Here is a 22,843-nt window from a genome sequence, read left to right as displayed (position 1 = left end):
TTCCAGAAAAGGCACCATAATGACTGTAACCCATATAGATCTAGTTGCATCTTCCAATCTGTGCTGTGTACCCAGCTCATTCTGAAGTACTAGGTAAAGTTTTTTTTTTTTTGTTTTTGTTTTTTTTAATTGGGAAACTTGAGTTTAAACGGCATCAGCAGCGAGGACACATGTCCCACCGACATACAGAAGCATGTCCTGTTAAGGGCATTACTGCCTCTCTGAGGGCATCAAGGAAGTCAAAAGGGCAAGGTAATGGAACAGGGCAAGCTCACAAAATTAAAAGCACAAGAACCAACATGTAGCCATGAATGACAAAAGGTCACAGGTATACAGACAGCCAGTCTTTATGCAAACAATGGGTTGCATTCTGTGGCCCGTAGTGGCACACGTTGTCAATGGGATCCTTGATATGGTATAGATATGCTTCGCCTACCCTTAGCAACAAGACATGCCCAGCTGGATGCTCGGGCACTAGGGCAGTGATACTTGAAACAGGGTCCGGGGTCTGCACGACCACACTGGGCTTACAAGAGAAGAAACACCCACAATGCTGCAAGTAAATGGGCAAGCGTTTACAATAAATGAAAGAAAAGAAGCCCAGGCCTTGCACATGGGAGAAAGGACAGGAGAACCCAAGCCCCCCTTATGCCCAGTAACAACCAGGTTCAGACCACACTGGAGGCACCGCTAGGTAAATGCTGTTACAAGTATCAGCTTGCCCCCTCACCCATGATATCCTTATTTAAGGGGGGCAGCGAGGAGTGTTAATTTCAGATTCCTGAGGGCAAGGCTTCCAGCCCCAAAACAATGTCCTCTGAGAGGAGAGCAACTGTCCCAAAGGGCCCAGCCTCCACGCAGAACACAGCCTCCTGACCCGAGAACGCGACACAGAACCCGGGGTCGACCTTGGACAGCGTGACCAGGCAGCACAAAGACTGACTTCTAATGCACAACATGTTTGTTGGATAAACATGTGATCTGCCCAGGATCACAGGAGCTGGCAACTAGGCTCTAACCTACCAAATCACACTGCCCCACCAGCGCAACCTACCCAGCAAGGACAGCGGCTCTCGGAGGGAGGGGTAAGGTGGCCAGCGAGCTCTGCCCACGGCAAGGGACATGGCAAATTCTAAACAATCATTGGCATAGCCAATACGTCTCGCCTTTGGGACATTGTAAGTGTTTAGTTATCCAGCACAATATCCTTGGTGCAACATCAACTGTTGAATGGCTAAACACTTATAAGGCCCAAAAGCCGAAGACCTATTGGCTATGCCAATGCTTGTTTGAAGTTGTATCAGTCACAGTCCCCACTTAGCTGAAATCCCAAAGTGGCATAAAAGTACCCATGGTTAAGTCTGCCACGAAGTTTTTTTTACATAAATGTTTCTGATCTGTTCAATTTATAAAGGACTGCCCCATTACCATTTGTTCCTCCTATCTTGTCCTTTACCAGGGCATGTCTGCCTGACTTCTGTTCTAGTAATCCCTATATTGAAAAATTAAGGGATCTTTAGTAGAGGGTGGCAAACCTGCTTGATTTAGAAGCTGTTCTTGTTCGGATCTGGGTGCTATAAAGCTTGCATTTAAACCCCTGAATCCCAAATCACATATTACAACCATATATGCGTTAAGTAGGCAAGAGGATGCCCGAGAAAATAAAAATAAATAAAAAAATCTTGGGCAACTGGAAAGAGTCAGAGGAGCTGGACATATAAGCGGGGAAGGTTCTGGAGTAAAAAACACTGCCTCTTAAGATATGGATGTCCTTGCCCAATGCGACTGTGTAGGAAAGGGGATTGATATAACTGAAACCCTGTATTCTGTGGTGGTCGGAGTTCGTATTAATACATTTATAAAGGAAAAATCTGCTTTCTCAGATGCTTAGATCGTGAACCTGTGATGGTTTAGTAGGGTAATTAAGCAACTTCACGTTAAGACAGATCTTAGAAACTCTTAAATTCTCTGATTTAGTTTAAGGTGTAAAATCTTAGTTTTAGGTTGACCCCTGCACAGTTAGCCTTTTAGCGTTTGGAAGAGCCTCTCCCCAGCGAGAAGTGAGCCACGGCACACCTCCGGAAATAAAATACATTCACAGACTCTTACCAAGTGTTGCTCTGGACCCCTGCCATTCCTCCATTTACAATGACCCTGCAGCACCCTGACTAACTGCTGGTGCCTTCTGGTAACTCCCTACACCCCCCTATTTGGCTCCTGAGGTTGCCTATTGATGGAACTCTTTTCAGTGCATGGGAGCCTAACCCGTCACTTTCTAAATGAATGTATCCTTTCAAACCCATGTGTAATTCTGTGATATGTTAAAAGCAGGCTGTGAAAAAGCAGGCTGTGAAAAATGTGTATGTTTAAAGTGTCATGGGGGATTTTTTTTTCTGTGAACGTTACTCAAATGGCTGTGCAGGGAAGTGTCTGAAGTATGCGCAGTATATATTGTTTGCTTTTCATACAGCCCCTACAGAACATTCCTTGCGTTCACTGGAAAATTAAGCAGACTCTAATGTTATATAGAGAAAAAGTAAGAACTTGTTGTGGAAAAAAAAAACAATTTTGCATATTCAACTCTGGAGCTTACCTTTATCAAAATGCAAACCATCCCCCTTTCATGCAAAACTAGAGTTTTTCCTGCTAGTTGGAAGGCAGCAACTGCAGATCTGTTAAGGATCTCGTTCATCGATGAGTAGCGCCTACTGCGCCACATAGGCTGGTGCCTACTAACAACAAGTTTGAGGAGAGCAGGGGGAGGGAGAGGGGGCCTGCACCGGTTTCCCTTGCGAGAGTGAGCAGGGGCACCATCTGTTTGCAAGTTAATTACAAACCGATGGTTTCAAATCTCGCTCCTGCAAGGGAATCACCAAACGTGCACAGGTTGCGATTGAAAGCCATGCACGATTTTGGCCGAGTGAATGGATTCCTAAAGGTCTCCTCCTAAGCAGCGCATGTGCGCAGCATAGGCGAGACCTAAAAAAAAACGTGCTTCCTCCCAGCTTGCCAATGGAGGTAAGCACATGGGACAACCACTGTCCCCACAGAACTCCCCTCGGGCGTGCAGGCCTTTAGGTCTCTTCTACGGACAAGGTTTGCAGAGCTAATTAGGACTACACTGCCTAATAAAAGGCACAGCAACTGGTCTTGCTATGGTTAATTTTTCGGTCGACCAGTCAGCTGTTTGGTTGAAAAATATGTATTGTAGGCTCACCAAGAACATAGTAGCTTGTAGCCACCATGTCTTACTGTGGTGGTTTTTGCTGTCACTCATTTGCTTGCTTATGTGTCCCATCTTGATCTAATTTGTTCTGTCCATGGAGCTCGGCCTCTTCACCACCTTTGTTTGGTATTTTTAATGGTTTTTATGTTTCTACTGCTTCTGGTTTCACCTCCCCTCCCCACACTACTCTTGGGTTGAGTGCTCAATTAGTACTTTCCTACTGTAATTTCTCCCCTGCTACCCCTTCCGCCCACGTTGCTCTTGCCCTAGTCTATTCCCTTGTTGCTTTCTCGCCTTTGTCACCCCTACCCACTCCATATTGATGTCTCTACCATTGCTTCTCCTCCACACCCTCACCATTGCTTCCACCAGCACCCTCCGTGTTGCTTCTTCCACACCTGCCCTCCTTGTTGCTCCCCTAAGTTTGTATTTGCAGATCCAACTGGGTAGGAAAACTCGCTCACGTCCTCTTGCAGGCATGGTGCCCACGCTCAAGAATAACACAGCCATATTTTTACTTTTTCTTTAGATGTGCAGTACAGCATGACTGAAATCAATTGGCAAAGTGAATACACCCCAAAGGTGTGTAATTTCTGAAGGTTAGACTAGTTCAGTCAGTAGTATCTTCGTTGCACCAGTAACCCTATCATCCTGTGATGTGCACTAAAGGCATTCTGTACATTTTCGACATGGCTTCCCTGGGATGGGCATCTTGAGTCCCAGAATGCTTTGCATTGGTGCTAGAATAACCAGGACTCTTTAGCTGCCTTGACATGATAGGCTTGTTGCATTCGGGCGTTGCGCACGGATCTTCCCAACAGACGGGCTATGAGCTCTGCCTGGCCTCAACCTTCCCTCCTTTTTTAAGGCAATGCTGAGATCACTTTCATGTCTTCTGCTCTTCTCCAGGTGCCGGGGATTGGACTTCAGGTGCTGAGGAATGGACTTCCTGGGAGCTGCCGGACTTTGGTGACTTGTATCATGTGGCAGGTATGGACCCTACAGGTGGTGAAAAGCTACCAAGGTATAGAATGACCTTGGGGTACATTTTCAGGCCCCTCACAGCAAGCCACACATGGGTTCATGCTGCTTGAATTTGTCTCAGTCACTTTGGCTTGAAAAGCCATCCTTTTTGAAACTTCCACTCTAATTACAGGCCAGTACCACCCCCCCCCCCCTTTGTTTAAACACTGGGGTTATCTAGTTGCATTCTAAAGGGCACCGAGAATTGCTGGAAAAGGAGGTAATGGTCAGGTCTAGATATACTGGGTGTCACTTTTTTTTTGGGGGGGGGGGGCCACCTCACCCCCTATACGGTGGTAAGCATCTGAGACAGTAGCTGTCCCACCTGCTCCAAAGTGGGTAGAGTCAATGGGGGGGGGGGGTGGCTCGAACGGCAGGGCAGCTATGGTCTCAATGCCAATCTCTTTACCCCACAGGGACTCTCTACCTGCCTTATGCTGAGATTGTGGAGCCGTTCGAGGCCTGGTACAACCTTTCTGGCCGGGAGAGCCGCATCCAGTACTACGATGGTAAGTTTCCATAAGGAATCTTTGCACCCTGCTTTACAAAACTAGAACCTAATCGCAGACTGTGCCAGCCTTAAGGGACATGACTGGTGTGCAAATCCTACAGTTTTCAGCTTTACCACTTTTGTTCCCCTATGTTGGACTCTTCGTTTAAAAAAAAAATATATATATATATATGTATATGTGGTTTTTTGCCTCGCCACTCCTGCAGGAGGCCCTGCCGGTTACCTCTGAGCCTCGCATACACCTCTTCAAGCTGGTTTTCCTTATGACTGTCTCACATACCTTGTACCTCTACATACATGCACGTCTAGGCATTCAAGTATGTCACCTTTTTGGACTCCTGTTCTCGCAGCTGTTTAAACTATTCTAGAGATGACGCTCCCGAAGGATTGAATATCGTCAAAAGCCCCTCCCCCCCCCCCCCCCCCCCCCCCCCCCCCTCCCCGTCACTCCTCCTGATCGCCTCACTTTGTTGCTGGGACCACTTTGCAAGGCATCTGAACTCTGGCAGGGTCCTAAATTGGCCTAAATGGAGATTTTGTTGGCAGCTGCGAGCAGTACTGGGATTGTGTTCATAGCCTCCACAGTTGACTGATATCTGAAGGGCCTGGCGCATGGGTGAAGCTGTCGCGGAGCCCTGACCACTGCATCACTTAGTTTTAAAGCCATTAAGCTGTCCTCTCCACCAGTGCTGCTCGGCGAAGCGGGCCCGGAGTGCAAGGCTCTGCACTTGACTACACAATCTCACCTACTCCTTGTAACCTTGCTTGCGAATTTGCAATTTCTGAACCAAGCTAGGTCGCGTTTTCTTGCCTTCACTGACCCCTCCCCACCCCCCCACCCCAAGCCTGCTTTGATGCATGCTGAACCAACCCCTGCGCCTGGCACCCACTTGGTTCCCTTACATCACAGGTTCATTACATGGTCTTTGGTTGGGTGAGTACTCGTTCTACTTCACCAGCTTGGATTCCAAACCAAGGCTCTCTAGCGTGCTTCTAAACATGGAGTGCTGTGAAGGACCTCACTCAAGTCTCCAGAGCCGCATCTGTCCCTTCACCTTCATCCGTTCTCGGTCACTATGCCAGAGACTGGCACATAGGTGTTATAGGCGCGGAGATACTCCTTCGGGAGGTGATCCTAGCGCGGTATAAACCCGTAAATAAATAAATGGGTGACCGATGGAAGGTCACTGTTGGGGTTCGTAGGGTGCCAGAAAGCTTCAAAGTTAGCAAGGTTGCTAGAAGGTTTTAAAGTTCATTAGTAGTTGCAAGATGCTCGTACCTTGGAGTTGCTTTAAACCCAAGTAGTCCTTTAGGAACACATGTAGGTTCTTCAGATCGTCGCCAGTGTTTTAACGGAAGAATGTCCAGATCCAAGAAGTATCTTCAAGTAGTTTATTAGGGAAGAAGTAAAGTACAAAGAACGAACCCCAACAGGAGCAGCCTCCTTGCTGCTCGGCCCTACACTCAACTGACATTCACCCATGCATCCAACACTCTGACCTCACCACTTGTACTAACATTCTACACACATCCACTGGCTGAGCAGCAAGCTAGAAGCAGGTACCACAACTTCTGCTATCCGTTTAAAGAATAGATTGATATATCATGCAGACAGCTGCAGTCTTGCCAGTCCTAACCAGGAATGGCATGTCCATTAGTCGGGCACTTTACGTGGCAGCACAAGTCGAATATCCCTTGTTGCTCCTAACGCACTTACATCTGGAGAGCTTTTTACTTCATAGGGTAGTTGGTATTCATTCTAGAACCTGTCCCTCTGTCGTAAATGTTTTGATGCTTTTATTGCATACTATACAGTGGAATAGAAAATCTATTCCAGGTTGCAGTTAACTATGGCACATGTTTTCTGGTTGCTTGTGAAATACGGATTTCATCATGACTACTCAAGAGCTGAACTTTACCACTGTTTGGGCTACTTGCTCCATGCAGCAGGAAGGATTGGATTGAGAGGTGTTCTTAATTCGCCTCTAAGTGAGGCAAATTATACCGCAGTCTGTCAGCATCAGTTTTTAGCTAGAAACTTTTTGTGAATTCCTCACATTTTGTAGTACATGCATAACTTTGAGCCAACTGGTGCAACACTAGAATCATCTGGACCTCCCTATACTTTATTAGCAGTTTATTCCTGAACTGTAAAATTAAATGTAACATTCCAGTAAGGGCCCATTGTTGAAGTGTCAGGACACCAAACCGCCTATTCCGGATAACTACAGCAAAATAGCCTTGTTAATAAAACACATAATCTGCGTGATATGTCTAATGATGCCAACTCGGGGGTTCTGGTGACATGTACAAACTACTCTGCCTTCTGCCTCGTGGTTTAGTAGGTTACCAGGACCCCTTGATGGCCAAATTGGGCATATTCCATGCTATCTCCTAATGTGTAATAGCTTGAAAATATGTAGGTTTTAAGATTTAAGTAGTAACTGAATTGCATTAGTTACACTATTTAAAATGTAATTGCATTTTAAATGGTGTTAGTCCATATTTAAGTACCTTTATGTAATTTACTAACTCATGAACCCTAACCTCTTCACTACTTAAAACACTATACACACTTGTATCACATCTTCTTGCACCACGATCGCTTTTAAGACTTTTTAGAAACCCCAAAAGTTAAGCATATTCCGATATACTTATTCACGTTCTAATTAATTCAGCTACAAAGGATCTTTTTTCTATATACTGTAACTATTAATTACGTTTTAATCTTAACTCTAATTTATAACCTTTCTTGTGCTTTTGCCGAATGAGAGCCATCCTTAATGTGTGCACACAGTAATTTAGTCACTTAACTTAAAAAAAAAAAAAATAAACCACTTTCCTGCAAACCAAAATAACTTTATACTTGTGGTGCAAAGGCTCGCAATGTAACTTCTGTGATGTAATGTTTCCGTAGCAGAGCCTGTGAAGCGAAGGTAGCGCATCATAGCATTATTGGCTTTGGCGTTGCTTGGATATAGGCCAGTTGCTGAAAAGTTGATACCCTCTTTGCTGCGTGCCTCAAGATGGGAGCGGCTTGTACCATTGGTGGAAATAAGAGTCTGTATCTAGGATTGAGAGGAGCCATTGGTCGTGGGTTGCTAGAGGGACCCATCTCATGGTTGGAGAGGAGCAAGTGTCCTGTAAGAGGCCAAGCCCAGGGGGAAAAGCCATGCCTGCAATGAGTCCAGGGATCCAAGCAGCAGGCCCTCTTCACTTGACAGAGGCAGGTATCTTAAACATGGTGTTCCCTGAAGGGGCTACCCACCCTAGAGCACCTTCCGCCGTGCCTGACTACAGGAGTGACGGCAGCAGTGATGACTGGGATTGCAGGTACGTGCACCATCTCGCCACCCAGAATCCCGTCCTCTGTTATCCGCTGGGGTTGTCCTAGGGCAGTTGTCTCTTCTGGCTGCTGCATCATCTGCTAAGCAGTGTGTATAGAAGATGATGGGGATGGGACGTATTGGATGATTGTGGCTGTTCTTTGTTAATGGGTAAAGCGCTAGTGGCAACTAGGAAGGTTTTACTGCATCTTAGTCAGCCGCCTTACCCTCCAGGGCCAAAGTACTGGATGCAGGAGCCTGCCGATCACCCTTCGGGCTGTGATCGCAGAGTGGAGGTGCAGGAAAAAAGGCACGCAGTGTGATAGCTACAAATGTGCTTAAGTGCCTGGCCGTGAGATCACAAAAGATCACGTGTAGCAGCCATGATGGATTTTTTTTTTTTTTTGTGCCAGGCTGATTTCCTGTGGTGCAGGTGTGTAGGAGGTGCTGTGTAGTTGTCCGCCACTCCCTCTTCACAGGCAGAGGGTGCTGAAGGTAACCTGGAAGGGCAAGTGTGGATGGAGGATTGGCTATTAATGGATGCCTCCGCAGTCTAAAAGAGAAATTAGGGCCACTTAGCACAGTGGTTTCATAGAGATGGCAATGCAACCTTACTGGAAAGCAAACTGGCTTCAGGAGAAGGGTTGGTGAATTGATGCTGCAGCCTCCCTTTCCTCTTGTGGGCAGTGAGGGAGGGCTAGTGACTGAGGGAAGAGCAGTGTTCAGTTGCAGTATTTGTAGGCTGTCCCCATCCTAAAAATGCTGTGGTTTTGATCCTAATGGCGATGACTTTTATTGCCTGAAGCCAGCTGAACCACAGTAGCCAATGGGTGACTAGCTTTTATAACCTGTCTGATATGAGGTTCTCACCAGACAGCTGGAACTATAGTAGGAGAAACCTTAATGGGTCGCTTTTGTTGTCTTGGGGAAAATCTGAGTCGTATTCTGTGGAGGTACTGAGTCTGTTTGTTTCTGCTTCTGAGAACTCTGCAGTCCTATATGTGTGTAGTAATTCAGACTATTGTTGGGTCCTTGTACAATAACATGTTTTGAGTAAGCGGCATGCCTCAATTGGCAGCCAGTTTAGAGAAGGGGCTCCTGCATGGAGGACAGATTTGGTGGAACACGTCTACTTTATGGAGCAACACATGGAAACGGATGGTCTACAACTGAAAGCCTTGCTTTTGTAGACTTTTTTTTTGGGAAGTTTATTTCAAATTACTTTTCAGCTTGGTGACTTTGAGTTGACTGACTTCATGGATGTGATCTTTCAAGTAAAGATATCAATCTGTTTTTCAGAGGGGGGCAGGTTTGAGGAATGGGGCAGGTTTGAGGAATGGTGTGTATCTTTACATTCCACTAGTCTTGTCCAGTAGATTTACTTTGACTGTAATGCAAAGGAGAAACTCATCCGTGATGGAATTGAAGTTGTGTTCTTGCTTTGAGTATATTAGAGAAGATTATTAAATTGGAAGTTTGTTGGCTTCAGTTTAAACTGCATATTGTCCACATTAAAGAAAAAAAAATTTTCATCACCCCCCCCCCCCCCCCCCGGAGGCTAGAGTGCCTAAAGATACTGCCTAGGAACCTGTAATTGGCCAATAGAACAGGCCTTATGTCCACTTTTAATTTGGTTTCTTTTCTTCTTTCCCCACCTCCCCTTTCCCTGCCGCCACCTTCAGTGGCCTTTGTTCTGTGTAGCGTTAACCATCTTTCATCTGCTTCAGTGTGCTATGATGGGCAACCTTGACTTTAAGAAGTGGGTGGGGGGTGGAAAGAGTAGAAGGTAGTGCCAGCAGTGACTGGTTAACCATGAACTAGTCTGTTTACTCTGACTGCTCCTTGACTGATTCTGCTCAACTAAAAAAAGCACTGCATTTTTTTCGCAGTAATATAACCATTTCCTTGCCTCTCCAACCCACAACCACCTCTTGCATTACTTTCATTGATGTGCTGGTTATGGTGGTAAAAATGGTCTGGGCCCTAGGTGCCCATGCAGCAAGAGTAAGGGCACGGTGACTTACATCTTAGAACTGGCCCAGGGCACATGCCCGGACCCTTTTTTGGCAAGGATCACCTGTCCTATTACACCGGTGTTGGATGGGTGTGGGGTGGTAATGTGAGCCAGCCCTCGGTGAGTGGCAGGTACAGACCAACAATCTGAAACACCAGAACAGTGACCAGCCAATCGCTACAGCACTCGCAAACTTTATTGAAAATGGACCAACCAGTCCAACCTGTGGGAAAGAAAACAGGACTTCAGTCTTTTTGGCTGCTTTCCGGACGGGATGAATGTACAACTACAGCTGTGATCACCAGTTCTAATTGGCAAGGCTCAGCAGTTCACTGTGGATCCTGCCTTACCTGGACTCAAAGCATGGAAATCTATATACATCTGTCTACTCTGCTTGCTGTGAGGGTGCAAGTGGAGCAATAGTGAAGTCTGGACTATAAATGTTCATGGAGCACAGATTTAGTTTGAACAGCTAACCTCCTAAGACCGATATCCTGGTCAATGAGTCTTTCTCAGAAGCCGCAGCGCTTCCAGCTGTCATCTGGTGGAACAATTGCCAACCTTTCTCACCAGGATTCCCCTCTCATGGGAGTTCCCAGAGCTCCTCTTTACCAGACTTTCTAGGGACTGTGTACTTCACTGTGTTGCTCCGCTGATCTTCTATAGGCCCCTAGAAGAGTCTCTCCTTCAATTCACTCGATCTGCCTTGAGGGTAGTTAACAGGTCGGATTACTCCTGCCATCCAGAATCTGGTGCACCAGCATTAACCGGACCGTCTTTGGGGTAACCAGCTTCTGACAAGAGTTCTTAATGTTTCCTTGATCAGTGGGGGGGCCTACTGAAGATGCATTTAGTCAGGATTCTGCTCACCTTTGATTCCCTGAGGCCTTTGCCCCTTGATTGCCACAGTCTGGATTGGTTGGATCCTCTACTAGACGCCACAACCGCCTTCACTCGGGCCACAATCCAGTCTCATGTGCAAACCCTCACCCCCATGTAGCTAGTACAAATTGTCCAGCTTGCGCTCTTCCACAGGTTTGCTTGGTGTAACTAAAGACTTCTGGGCAGCCAGCCTCTCATGGTGCCAAAGATAGTTCACTGACCTCTGGGTGTTGCATAGGTACTGTGCGTCACTCATGATGTCCACAGCTCCTAAGATGTTCTTGCACTCAGTCATATTGCACCTTTGCAGTGTGCCAGATGTCTATTACACACTGCTCCTTCTTTCTTTGGACTCATTTCACTGACCTCCTACCACACTTCTTTTTCCTCTTTCATGATCTATTCTGGTCCCATCCTGTCTTACTCTTTTTCTGAACAGGCCTCTCTATATGTGATGTGCACTTCTCATGGGTCTCCCTGGCCATGTCCTACCCTTAGGACAATGCTTTCTCCTCATACAGTGACCAGATGGCTCATCATGACCTTAATTTCAAGACCTCTCCTAGGTCTTATTCCTTTGACTTCAGGCAAATCTTCTCTCTAAAATCTCACTGGTCACCTTCCCCGACCTCTCGCAGGTCTCTTCTTTTAAGGTTACTCCTTGTTGCACTCCAGCCTCCACACAGGCAGGCTTCACAGGGTCTGTCAGACCCTGTAACATGTGCCCTCTGCCTGGCTGGGCACTCACACTCCATGTCCAGCCAGTACTGTCAGTTCCTCTGGCAGTTTTTGGCGCACTTCTGACTTTTTTTTTGCCCTCTGTTCACCTGAGGGGTGCTCCTTCTGGTGCCTTGCATGCTCTGGTCCTTCTCTTGCGGCAGCATCCTCTTTGCCACTGAGCATGCATTCAGCACACGTTCTTCAGTCCTTCGTGGACTTGCTACTTAGCTGTTCTTGCCATAAGTGTAGTCTTGGCCGCTTTCCTTAGCTGGCAGCCTTCAAGTTCTTGGTTTCCTGTATGAGCATATACTGTCCCACTCCATCAGTTAATGCTTTTGGAGGCCTCTTCTCTCCCCTCCCCTCATGCTTCAATCACTGCCAAACATTGTTCTCCGCTTTTGGGGAGCCTTTTCTGTCGCTTGTCTTTACTGCTGCAGTGACCCATGGTCTCTAGGTGTTTCTGCATTCCACTTCATAAGCCCTGGCAGCCAGGCTTTCTTCTGAAGATTTCCTCTAGGAAGGTGCCAGTCTCATTCACTGTGGGCCTCAGCAGCCTTTCCTGTGCTGCTGTCCAATTCATTAATTTTCTTTCAAGGTTGTGGTCTCACGCCACCTCTAGGTGGCGCTGTCGCTGCTTCCCACTTCCTAGTGGCAGTATTTTTTCCAAATCGCAGGCTTCGCGTAGCCGCGGGTTCAGTTGTCTTGCTGTTTGTTCTTGCTGGGGACTGCATACAAGCCTTGCCACCTCAGTCTTCACTTCGGGTTGAGGCAGCCTGCTGCTCAGACCCCTGAGGCTACCGACTCCATTCCTCCCCACCTACATATGCTGGGGCCGGCACCCCCTTTACAGCAGTTCTCTGGGATGCGTCATGTGGCTGCTGCAGCTGGGTTTTTTGTATGACTTCCTGTTGCTGCACTTGGGCAGCAGTCTCACTTAATTATGGACTGTCCAGGCCCTCACACTGCTCACGCGGCCTTGTCCAGCTCGGCACTGCCCACCTGCCGAGCACACATCTGCCGGCAGCAGGCTCACTTGTCACTTTGCAGGACACCCTCCACTGGCCCGCAAACAAATGCCTTCACAGGGTCAAGTCAGTGCTCCGACGCATGTGCTGTTGTGCACTCCCACTGAGCGGCAGCACCACTCATCCTGCAGGCTTCCTCACGACTGTTGGGTCAGCCAGTTCTTCACCTGCAGCGCGGTACATCCGTGGGGGCGTAGCACCCCCCCCCCCCCCCAGCTCCCTCGGCGTCTTTGAACTTAAGTAAACCGATTCAGTTTACTTAAGTTCAAAGACGCCGAGGGAGAACTGACAATCATGTCAGTCAGCATGATGTCGGACTGCCCACCCCTTCAGATTCCGAAGGGGGTGGGCAGTCTGGCATGTTGACTGACATGATTGTCAGACCAGTGGGGGGGCAACAGGCAGCAGAACACAACTGCGCATGAGTGGGGACGGAGGGATATTTTTTACCCTTGCCCACTCATGCGCACTTGTGTTTTTACTTGTTGGCGCATGCCCATTAGGAGTCCGTTGGGCTCCTAATGGGCGTGCGGCGGGCGAAGAATAACTGTGCCCTAGCAGCGCCAGGATTGGCTGGGAGGGGCTGCCTGCCAGTCCACTTCACTGACGTTGTGAAGGCGCCAAGGGGAGCAGAGGTGGCGCGCACCGGCTGTGACTCGGTAAGTAAGTTTTCCTTCTTTCAATTTAACTCCCCCCCCCCCCCCCCCCCCGCCTCAAGCCGCAACTGCTGCAGGCTGTGGCTTATTTTCAGCAATAAGGAGCCGCTGTCGTAGAAAGTGCTCATTTCAACCCTCGTCGCAGCCTCAGCAAATTGCTGACAGTCCCACATTTTCCTGCCAATAAACGTGACCCTTTGATCTCCACTGTCCAGCACAAACACATTCCTTTCTCCTGCACATTAAATGACGTGTCCCAACATGTTGATCGCGATGCCCACTCGCTTCTTAGGAAATGCCTCTGCAGTTATCTGTCTGAGGGTAGATCCTTGCTACACAGAGGGTCCCTGAAAAATGTATGTATTCTGCCTTGCGAGCAGTTTTAAGGGTTGCACTTTGTTACACCCTCTTTACCCCACATCACTTCTGGGGTCATGTTGCCAACTGCTGGTATATGTGGCAGATTATTGGTAACATCAAAGGCCTTACCAAAGCACCGTACATGCCTTAACTACTGAGTGCTACTGTATTTTCAATATGTAATTAAAGTAAAATGTTGACTATATAATTTTATTGGGTAAAGTAATGGGCAGTGAAAGATGCTTTTGGAATGCAGCAGTCGGGTACGATCGACTTCCCTTTTAACTTAAGGATCTATTTAGCAATAGGGACCTCATTATGAAGCCTACTGAGAGGCTGGTAACCTGAGTAGAAGGGTGGGATACAGTGCAATCATGCAAAAAGTGACCATGCGTCCTCTGAGCTACCGGTACAGGGGCAATTGTAACCTCTGAGGGAGGGTGGGGGGGGGGGAAGTGACCCTGCGTCCTCAGAGCTACCGGTACAGGGGCAATTGTAACCTCTGAGGGAGGGTGGGGGGGGGGAAGTGACCCTGCGTCCTCAGAGCTACCGGTACAGGGGCAATTGTAACCTCTGAGGGAGGGTGGGGGGGGAAGTGACCCTGCGTCCTCAGAGCTACCGGTACAGGGGCAATTGTAACCTCTGAGGGAGGGTGGGGGGGGGAAGTGACCCTGCGTCCTCAGAGCTACCGGTACAGGGGCAATTGTAACCTCTGAGGGAGGGTGGGGGGGGGGGGGGGGAGGAAGTGACCCTGCGTCCTCAGAGCTACCGGTACAGGGGCAATTGTAACCTCTGAGGGAGGGTGGAGGGGGAAGTGACCCTGCGTCCTCAGAGCTACCGGTACAGGGGCAATTGTAACTTTGGAGGGGGGGGGGGGGGGCAAAGTTGCTGGGTATTACATGTGTCATCTTGAGGGTGCCCTGATAAATGAGGAATTACCAGCGATCAGTAATTTCGGTCCTTATTCCTCGGGATAATGCTCATACCACGCGCTCCTGTTACTGCAGCAGACTCAACCTACTTTTAGCCGGTGGAGACAGTCTGTGGGTGAAAGGCAGAGCCACAGAATTATATGATCACTTCATTCTATGGGTCCAGTAATTGATTTTACCAGCCCTATTGGAATTACATGGCCATTCTTAATGAGAACCCATATGTCATTGCATATAGAGCAAGCATCAGAACAGTTATGTCGTTTTCTATCCAGTAGCCGCACAATGGATGAACTGTTTTGTAGAGGTGGGTTTTTTTATCCTATACTTTGTGGAATTGTGAGAATTGCAGATTTGATGGACAGTACACGGGATGACTGCCAAAGTGAAAATGTTTTAATGATTTTCAGGACGATCTCCACATTTCCAGCATCTATTCACAAGTGTAAATGAGCTTTTGAAACTTTTCGTCCCTAGGAACCAGTATCTATTTTCCCAATTCACGTGGTAAATGTTCCTAGTGCAGCGCATGCAGTACACTTCCGGTTTCACAGGTCCCATGAAGCACGTAAACATATGCGTTGACGCACACCCAAGCACAAAACCTCTTTCTAATAACATTCACTTTACCCCAGTACCACGGTTTATACTTTATTAAATTAACGTGTAAAACTGAAACCGGTAATGGAAGCTTGAGCTGGAGAGGCATCCATTAAATAGTTTCAAAATCGGGTAATAAGGAGGCCTAATAGAAAATGAGCCCACATGCCCTTGATTTACACTGGGCATTGTTGCCAGGGCCATCCATTTGGACACTGGATGTGGAAAATTGGTAATCTCATTGTCCATTGCGGTCTGATTTCAAAATAGTGCCCGCTGCACGACTTGGAGCCTGTACACATTTCCGAATGCGGATGTGGCCACTCCAAGGATAAGGCCAGCCACCAGACTCCTGGAGCTAGGATGTGATTTGGTAGTCTGCAGGGCCCACTAATGAGTGGTCATTGTCATACCAAAAAGAGGACCGGGGCCAGCAAGTGACGACTTGGTCACAAGGACATCTGTGCAGCTGAAGTGGCCACCGGAAAAATTATTTTGCAGCATTCAAGGGATGGACAATCTGGCTATAAAAATCTGTAATTTCGTCCAACCTGAAAAGTCCCATCTTGCCTTCTGCACGAACCCCCCTCCCCCGAACCACCATTAAGATGTTTGAGCTCGCTCGCCACGGTACAATCCAAATAATTTTACGCTCTCACCACTTTCAAATGTCACCAACCGCCCCTGCCTGCTCTGCAGTAGCCTTCCTGGGGTCACGACAAGCAGCACACTCGGCCAGTTCGGCCCTCCTTATTACTGGGGACACCATGCTTGGCGCACCGCCATAGGCTCACCATCAGCTGCTGCTGCAGGAACATGTACCGGTGGGCGCCATCTCCTTTGCCCACCTTATTGTGGTGGGGTGCCCTCGACATAGGCAATGCTCCCCCCCCCCCCCCCCCCTTATCCACCAACAAGGCAGCAGCACACAGGCCCAACCCGCTCTTCATTAATAGAAAGGGTCGGCCCTAGGCCCCAATGATTAAAAGTAAGGAAACGGACACAGTGGCTTACATGGTAGAACTTGCCACGTGCACGTATGCCCAGCCACTTTAATTGGCCAGGTCACGACCTGTGAAGAATGGGTGTGGGGTGGTAGTGTAAGCCAGCCCACCGTGGAGTGGCTGGTACAAACCAACAATTATGAACATTAGGAACAGTGACCAGCTGGTCACTACACAAGGGGCACCTGGTTCAAAGTGTTTTTTTTTTTTTTTTTTTTCTTGCATGGATTTGCTGTAATGCGTCCTTACAGCATTGCTATAGGTGCCAGTTCCACACCGACTTCAGTTATCCCTGCTGCCCTGAACCACATACTTTTCCCAAGACTAGTACGAACCTTTCACTTGGCTGGATGAAAAATCTGTCAATCGCTCACTGAAGACTTTGGACTCGCTGAGTCACTACAGTTATTAATTTCTGGCTTTCAGTGCACTGCATCCAGATGAACTTTAGCGGCATACCTGAATTCGCCTCCACCCCGTCGCCTCATTAAAACTGGGCCCGTGACTGGAGTTACTTTAAGTACTCATTTTACATGTGTGCAGGGCAACTAGCAGTACATGCTCAAAGGTCTGAAGGGTGGCCCCTGATCAGAATCTTGCAGGACTGAGTGGACCGACCGGATCTACCCTAGGACCGGACTGTCTAGGTAGTAGGTATTTCTGATATTTTAATAGCCTTATTGCATCCTGCCATGTGTCAAACCACAAACTTGCACCACCTTACAAGTGTTGTCGCTGCCTTGGCTATGGTGAATTGCAGCTGGCCCACAGGCCTTTTGGCATAGATTGTAGTTAATTTCTCTATCTCAACCTCTTTATTTGTAAAGTGTTTGCCCTGTGCATAGCAAAAAGCCGACAGGTGAGTGACTGGCACCAAAGTGCTAGCACCCATTCAAGTCCACGACCCTGGCTGTCTTCCTGTTAACTTGTCCGGTAATAAATTGGTGTAGGGAGATTGCACTGAGCACCTTATATACTTACTGCCATCACTTCTGTGCACCGAAGTGATCACCATACTTCTTATTTGTCAGAAGTCACAGCGAGCACGTGGGTAGAATCCAATAGCATACACAAAGATTAGACAGACCAGGTTTTGGGGGGCAGGGGAATATTGGAGTCAAATCCTTCAGAAAATACACCACAGCCGGTAATTTAGACTGTTGATGAGAAACTTATAAGGGCCGACCATTATTTGTGCCCACCTACAAGACCCACCTTGTTGGGTCAATGAAAGTCAAACACTTCAGAAAGGTTCCCACACAGATGGGATAATGTGAGACTCCCCACCAGTCCACAATATTACCCAGTTTCCTGCATAGGAGTTGTATGGAGGAGGGGTGAGTTTATCTACACAAATTATTATATATGGCAAGTCAATAACTTGGCTGGCATCTTCTCCATGCAGGGAGCCATGGTTGTTGGTTGCAGGCATAGGCCCCACTTGTTACAAGGGGTCCTACCAAAGGAGTAGCTAGATCACAGGTTTAATGCCTGGGAGTTCTGACTAACGCAATGGCTGGCCTTTTCGGCACTATTGTGATTGGGCCTTAGTTGTCCTGACTTTGCTCAACTGCACAGGAGCAGTAGTGGCAGGCACTCTGTATCCCATCGCAGACATAATTTTTCCTAATTTCCTTTTTGGGAGGAACTGTGTACAGAAGTGGGTCTTTGGTCTTTGGTGTGGGTGTGTGGTGGAGGGGGACTGATCAATTGGGCATTCCATGTGTAGATTAAAGGTACACTGGCATCTCTGAATTGAGTTGCCCCTAGTTGTCCATTAGCTGACATCTGCTCTGGTTTTCATGGACTCTTCTAGGTGGCTGATTTCACGAAAGATATTTTGCTTGTTCAGCAACATCAAGAGCACTCTTGCCTCTTGAGCCAGGACCCTCATACAACACTACTTGTCGCAGCACCACATGGCAGTAGTGTTGTCCAGAGGGCCTGCACCAGCCCTCCCTTGATGGTGAAAATTTCTGGGCTAAGAGGATCATCTGAGGTTTATGGGGCTGGCTCTGTACTGGAGACCAGAGGCATCTGATCTCCACCTCCCCCAGATATCGTCCTCCATCCAGTAATTGTGAATCCGTTAAAACTGGCTTTCAAGTGCTTGTCCTGCCAATTCAGTTGGTGCTAGTATGATACCATATTATGTCCTGAGCTGTCTCTTGTATCTAGACTCAGCTGCAGAGAACATACAGTTGCCTCCATTGCAAACCATGTTCCGTTGCTGGGGTCCGCATTTACACCTATATGGTACAAGGAGTACGCCCAAGGTAAGGAGCCCAATAAGCCTCAAAACAATGGTCATGGATACCCATGATGCAGCTGAAATATCTAGCTCATACTGAATTTATCCCATTTTCTCTGCTGCTGAGGAAAGGCTTTCAACTCTGCTGTGTCCAGGATAGCCCCTAAGAAAGATAGTCTGCACAGGAGCCATGTGGGACTTCAACTTTTTGATGGACCTCCTTAAGGAGGTCAAGTGCTTGTATGTTGTCTGGCGGAGGAATACGACTTGACTGCAGAAAATCTGCATGCTGTCAAGTTACAGGAACACGTGTATCCCATCTCGTTAGTCAATAAGTGAGGCGCTGACCGCACATGCATTCTGCCAAGCATAGGGGTTCCATCTATTCTCCACTGTCCAGAATGGAGGATGTGAGCCAGAGTAAGCATTTTGAATTTGTCCTTTCTCAAAGACCATCTGAAATTGGAGCCTCTGTACAGGCCTGCAGCTTTCATTCCCCTTGAGGATGGAAACATAGCCCATATAGCACCCCTTGCGTGTATGGACCATCACCCATTTGATTTTTTTTTTGGCCACAAAATTAGTTTTGAAGCCAAATATAAGCTAATAATTAAACCTATGTAAAAAATGTGTCTATAAAATATTGCAATGGATACCTTTTAGATTAAAACTGTCATGCACCACCCGGGTATTTAAACTCTTGTATGCAAATGAAAGGTGTCTGTCCGCCCACCCCCCCTGTATGGTGGGTGGAGCTTATGTCGGGTGCTTGTAGTAACTAAAAACCATTTCCGGAGTATATTTAGTCTTCTGCACAGGGACGTGAATGAGCAAAGCGGTGTTCTACAGAAACTGGTCCCATAGCAGGTGCATTCTGGGATGTAGGGAACCTTCTTTTACCCTAACAGCGGCCTGTTAGGATCAGATCTAATAAAGTAGGTGTAGTGATATCTGGGTTCATCGTGCAGTGTTTGTCTTAGATCCTGACGCAGACATTGGCTGGGAGGAAATCAAAACTGCCACTTTTCTGGTAGGGAACAGCGGTCTGATTTACAGTTTAACATAATGTAATATTGAATCCAGATTTAAATGTGTCACCCCCTCCAGGTGGGGGAGCGGGGGCATCACTCTCCACTCATCGCATATCTTAAAAAAAAAAAAAGTTCTCTCAGTTGAGATCAGTCCTACCCAGAAAATGCCAGTGCGTGTGGATGTTGAAGTTGACTATACATTTGCACCTGGTTTGACATCTAGTGTAATTGAAATGTTAGAGTAGGCTCAATTGAGGCACATAGTGTAGTTGCATACACCTAGTCAATGGGTACATCCACTCTTCTCCCAGGATGTGAATCTCTGGCAAGGCAAATATGTTAAGCAAATGTTTGAGGTAATATACACAGATCTGAACATGTCTCAACCTTCTTTAGGACAAGTTGTGACCTACCAGCATGGATTCCAGGTTCCCTTTGGTGCTGCTTACAAAATCAGTCCAGAAACAACCGAATCGGAGGTCAATGTCCGAAAATGCTTCCAGGTCAATGGCACTGACAAGGACCCAGTCTTGCCTCAGTCAGTTTTGCCCAACTTGGAGGGCTTCAAGGTGAGGCTTCAAAAGAGCTCAGTTTGAATGCGCTCTGGAGATGGATTTATTTCCCTGAATGATAATCTTTTGTTTGAATCGCCCATTACTGCTGTTTAGAAAATTGAGATGACTATCGAATGCTCGAATAATTAAGAGTAGCTGCAATTCATTCAGAGTCCCTTTCCTGTTCATTTTGTATTTGGTTTTCAGGAAGTAAGCCAGGAAGTGACTGACCACATTTGAGGATGTGGTTTGAGCAAGGAACCCAAACTTGCTGTGCTGGCCTCAAGCCTGACGCTGATTGAGCACGCTTGTGATCTGTTCCCCCCCCCGGCCACATCCCTGTGCTCTTACATTTGTGGTACACTGGTATAGCTTTGGGGTGTTAAACAACTGAACAAAATCGTTGCCACCTTTGGCTCTTACAACCCTTTACGTCCCAGATTTGATCTAATTCCACTAAGCAATGATCAACACAACATTTTTCTTTAATATTTTATAGGAATTAATTGTATGACATCAAATGGATTTAACTGTTACTACAAAATTAGATCCTTCTCGCACATCCCTCTTCGCACAGTTAATGGTTATTACACTGCCCTTTGTTAGTGAAGCTCAGTTGGGCTTTCTCAGACCTCTAGTAAGCTCTGGCCTGAACAACAAAGGCACACTGGCTGTGCCCATGCCGTACCTGTAGCTGAAGAGTATTGGATAACAATCATTCCTGTCAGACTGTAGGATTCTGTTGAGTTCTGGAACCCATTTCTCCAAAAGATGATAACCTAAATCTCCCAGCCAGAGTACTTTTTAAAGCGTTAATTAAGCCCTGTCTTAGTGCAAATTAGGACTGTGCATAATTGCGGGAATTAAAATAATTTTGAAACAAAAGTACTATGCATGTAACTGAGAAACAAATGGTCATTTTACCGGTTTATCCTGGTGCCTAATCATTGATATCTATCTATCACAATCACTCCTTTCTAGCCTGTATTTATATTGCCACTTACAAACAAGTGGCCCTGTTGCACACGTCTTTCACTCCTACTTTTTATAAAGTTTCTCAGTCTGCAGCAAGTGAGGTCGGTGGATGTCTTTGTAGTTTACTTGAGGCAGCAACAGCCTTTGCCAGTGTCCAAATGTTAGAGCTTCGAAGGTATAAACAGTCTGCTTAATCACTCGAGATGCCTGTGCATCCGACTTGTAGAAATCATACAAATTATTGTAAAGGAAAAGGGTTCAAAATCAGAAAAATGCAAAGTACATGACTCTCCTCCAAAAAGAGATCCACTGTCCCAGAATGTATCCCTTAAAATACATGATCGATAATTTGAGATTTCAAAACTAATTTAGTGGTCTAGGATCGGAATAAACACGTTGTCACACATTTAAGGATTCCTTGTCTACCTCTTCCCTCAGGGGAAGCTGTATCTTGTACATTTAAAATCTGTGATTCAGCGGACTAGAGTTATATATTTCTTAATCATTTTGAATTTTAAAGTGTTTTTTTTCTTGAGCTTATTTTTGTTTTGTAAACTTTTTGTGGGACGGAAGAGTGGGTTTGTTTAGATGGCAGTGAAATCTTGGGAAAGGGAAGTATCCAATCTTACATTAATTATTTTTGATGAACCGTACTGTAACTTTGAAATAAAAATGAATTCATATAAATGGTGGTTATTGCTGAATAGAAACCCAAAGTATGGGGTTTAAACAAGATGGATAAAGTTGGTTTGGTGGTTGGCTGTTCCACACCTGTGAAGACTGGAGGCACCCATCTGGCCCAATGGACTGAACACCCACCCATCTAATGAATTACATCTCAGTTCATTTATTTGTGCAGGGAAAGGTTTGAGTCCAAGATTACTGTAGGGCACCAGCCTCTTCTACACAATGCATACTTAGAATTTTCCCACTACTAGGCAAGCATCAAGGGCGAAAGGTCTACATTTTATGTACATACTAGACTATTAAAATGGAGTAGTACTTGCTAGGGACTCCAAGTTAAACCAAACACTGCAGATTCTCCAAATCTCTGCAACAAGACCACTCCTGCACCTCTGCTAGGTGCAACACGAAGGTCCACCACAAGGTTGCAATGGCAGAGCAGTGTGGTTAACACTACAGGAATGGCATTGTGCTGTAGTTTTGTTAGTGGAATATGGATAGCGCTGTTGGATATCGGTACTGGTGTGGCGGGGAGTGCTTTAGATTGCTTATTTAGACATTTGTCACAAATCTCACTGCAAAGCTAGTTAGGAATTTGATGTGCAGATGCCTGTTACCAGGGCTGGTATTTACTTGCTTGTATTTTGACTATTCTGTAGTGACCGTTGGACCTTTTACTCTCCCAAAACTTTTTTTAGCCCATCCGTCGGGAGCACTTCCGCAGGCGGCCCTGCACGGTGTGGCAGAACGTGACTACCTGGGGAAAGAAGAAGAATGTGTACACCCTGTGGGTGACTAACAGCAGCAGTGGGCCTGTCCCTGTGCACTATGAGATGAGAGGGTTCAACAGCCTGCTGGGCTCGCACTATGACAAGTATGAGGTGTCTTACCACAAATTCTCCAAACGGTTATGCTGCCAGGTTTTCAAGCTGCCAGAGGGTGAGTATCCATGTGGGAGGTGGGGACCTGCGCATTAAGGGTGTTGAGACTACCCCAAACCGTTAGAAGGACTTTAGTCCTAGTGGAAGACTGTATGCAGGGGAAGATCCTTTATTAGAGATTGGGGCTG

General features: G+C 46.9%; 1 protein-coding gene across 1 annotated transcript in view; it reads left to right on the top strand.

Annotated features, from left to right (window-relative positions):
• LOC144823422 (digestive cysteine proteinase 2-like) overlaps positions 1–22,843 on the top strand; it is a 44,807-nt gene that overhangs the window by 5,781 nt on the left and 16,183 nt on the right. Inside the window, exons 2-5 of the mRNA XM_078681915.1 lie at positions 4,136–4,216; positions 4,666–4,758; positions 19,958–20,130; positions 22,473–22,713. Coding sequence (XP_078538041.1) covers positions 4,136–4,216; positions 4,666–4,758; positions 19,958–20,130; positions 22,473–22,713 — 588 coding nt within the window. The remainder of the gene's footprint in view (positions 1–4,135; positions 4,217–4,665; positions 4,759–19,957; positions 20,131–22,472; positions 22,714–22,843) is intronic.

Source organism: Lissotriton helveticus, chromosome 3_1 (assembly GCF_964261635.1).
Source record: "Lissotriton helveticus chromosome 3_1, aLisHel1.1, whole genome shotgun sequence".
Classification (NCBI taxonomy): domain Eukaryota; kingdom Metazoa; phylum Chordata; class Amphibia; order Caudata; family Salamandridae; genus Lissotriton; species Lissotriton helveticus.
This window is presented reverse-complemented; position numbering and strand designations above follow the sequence as displayed.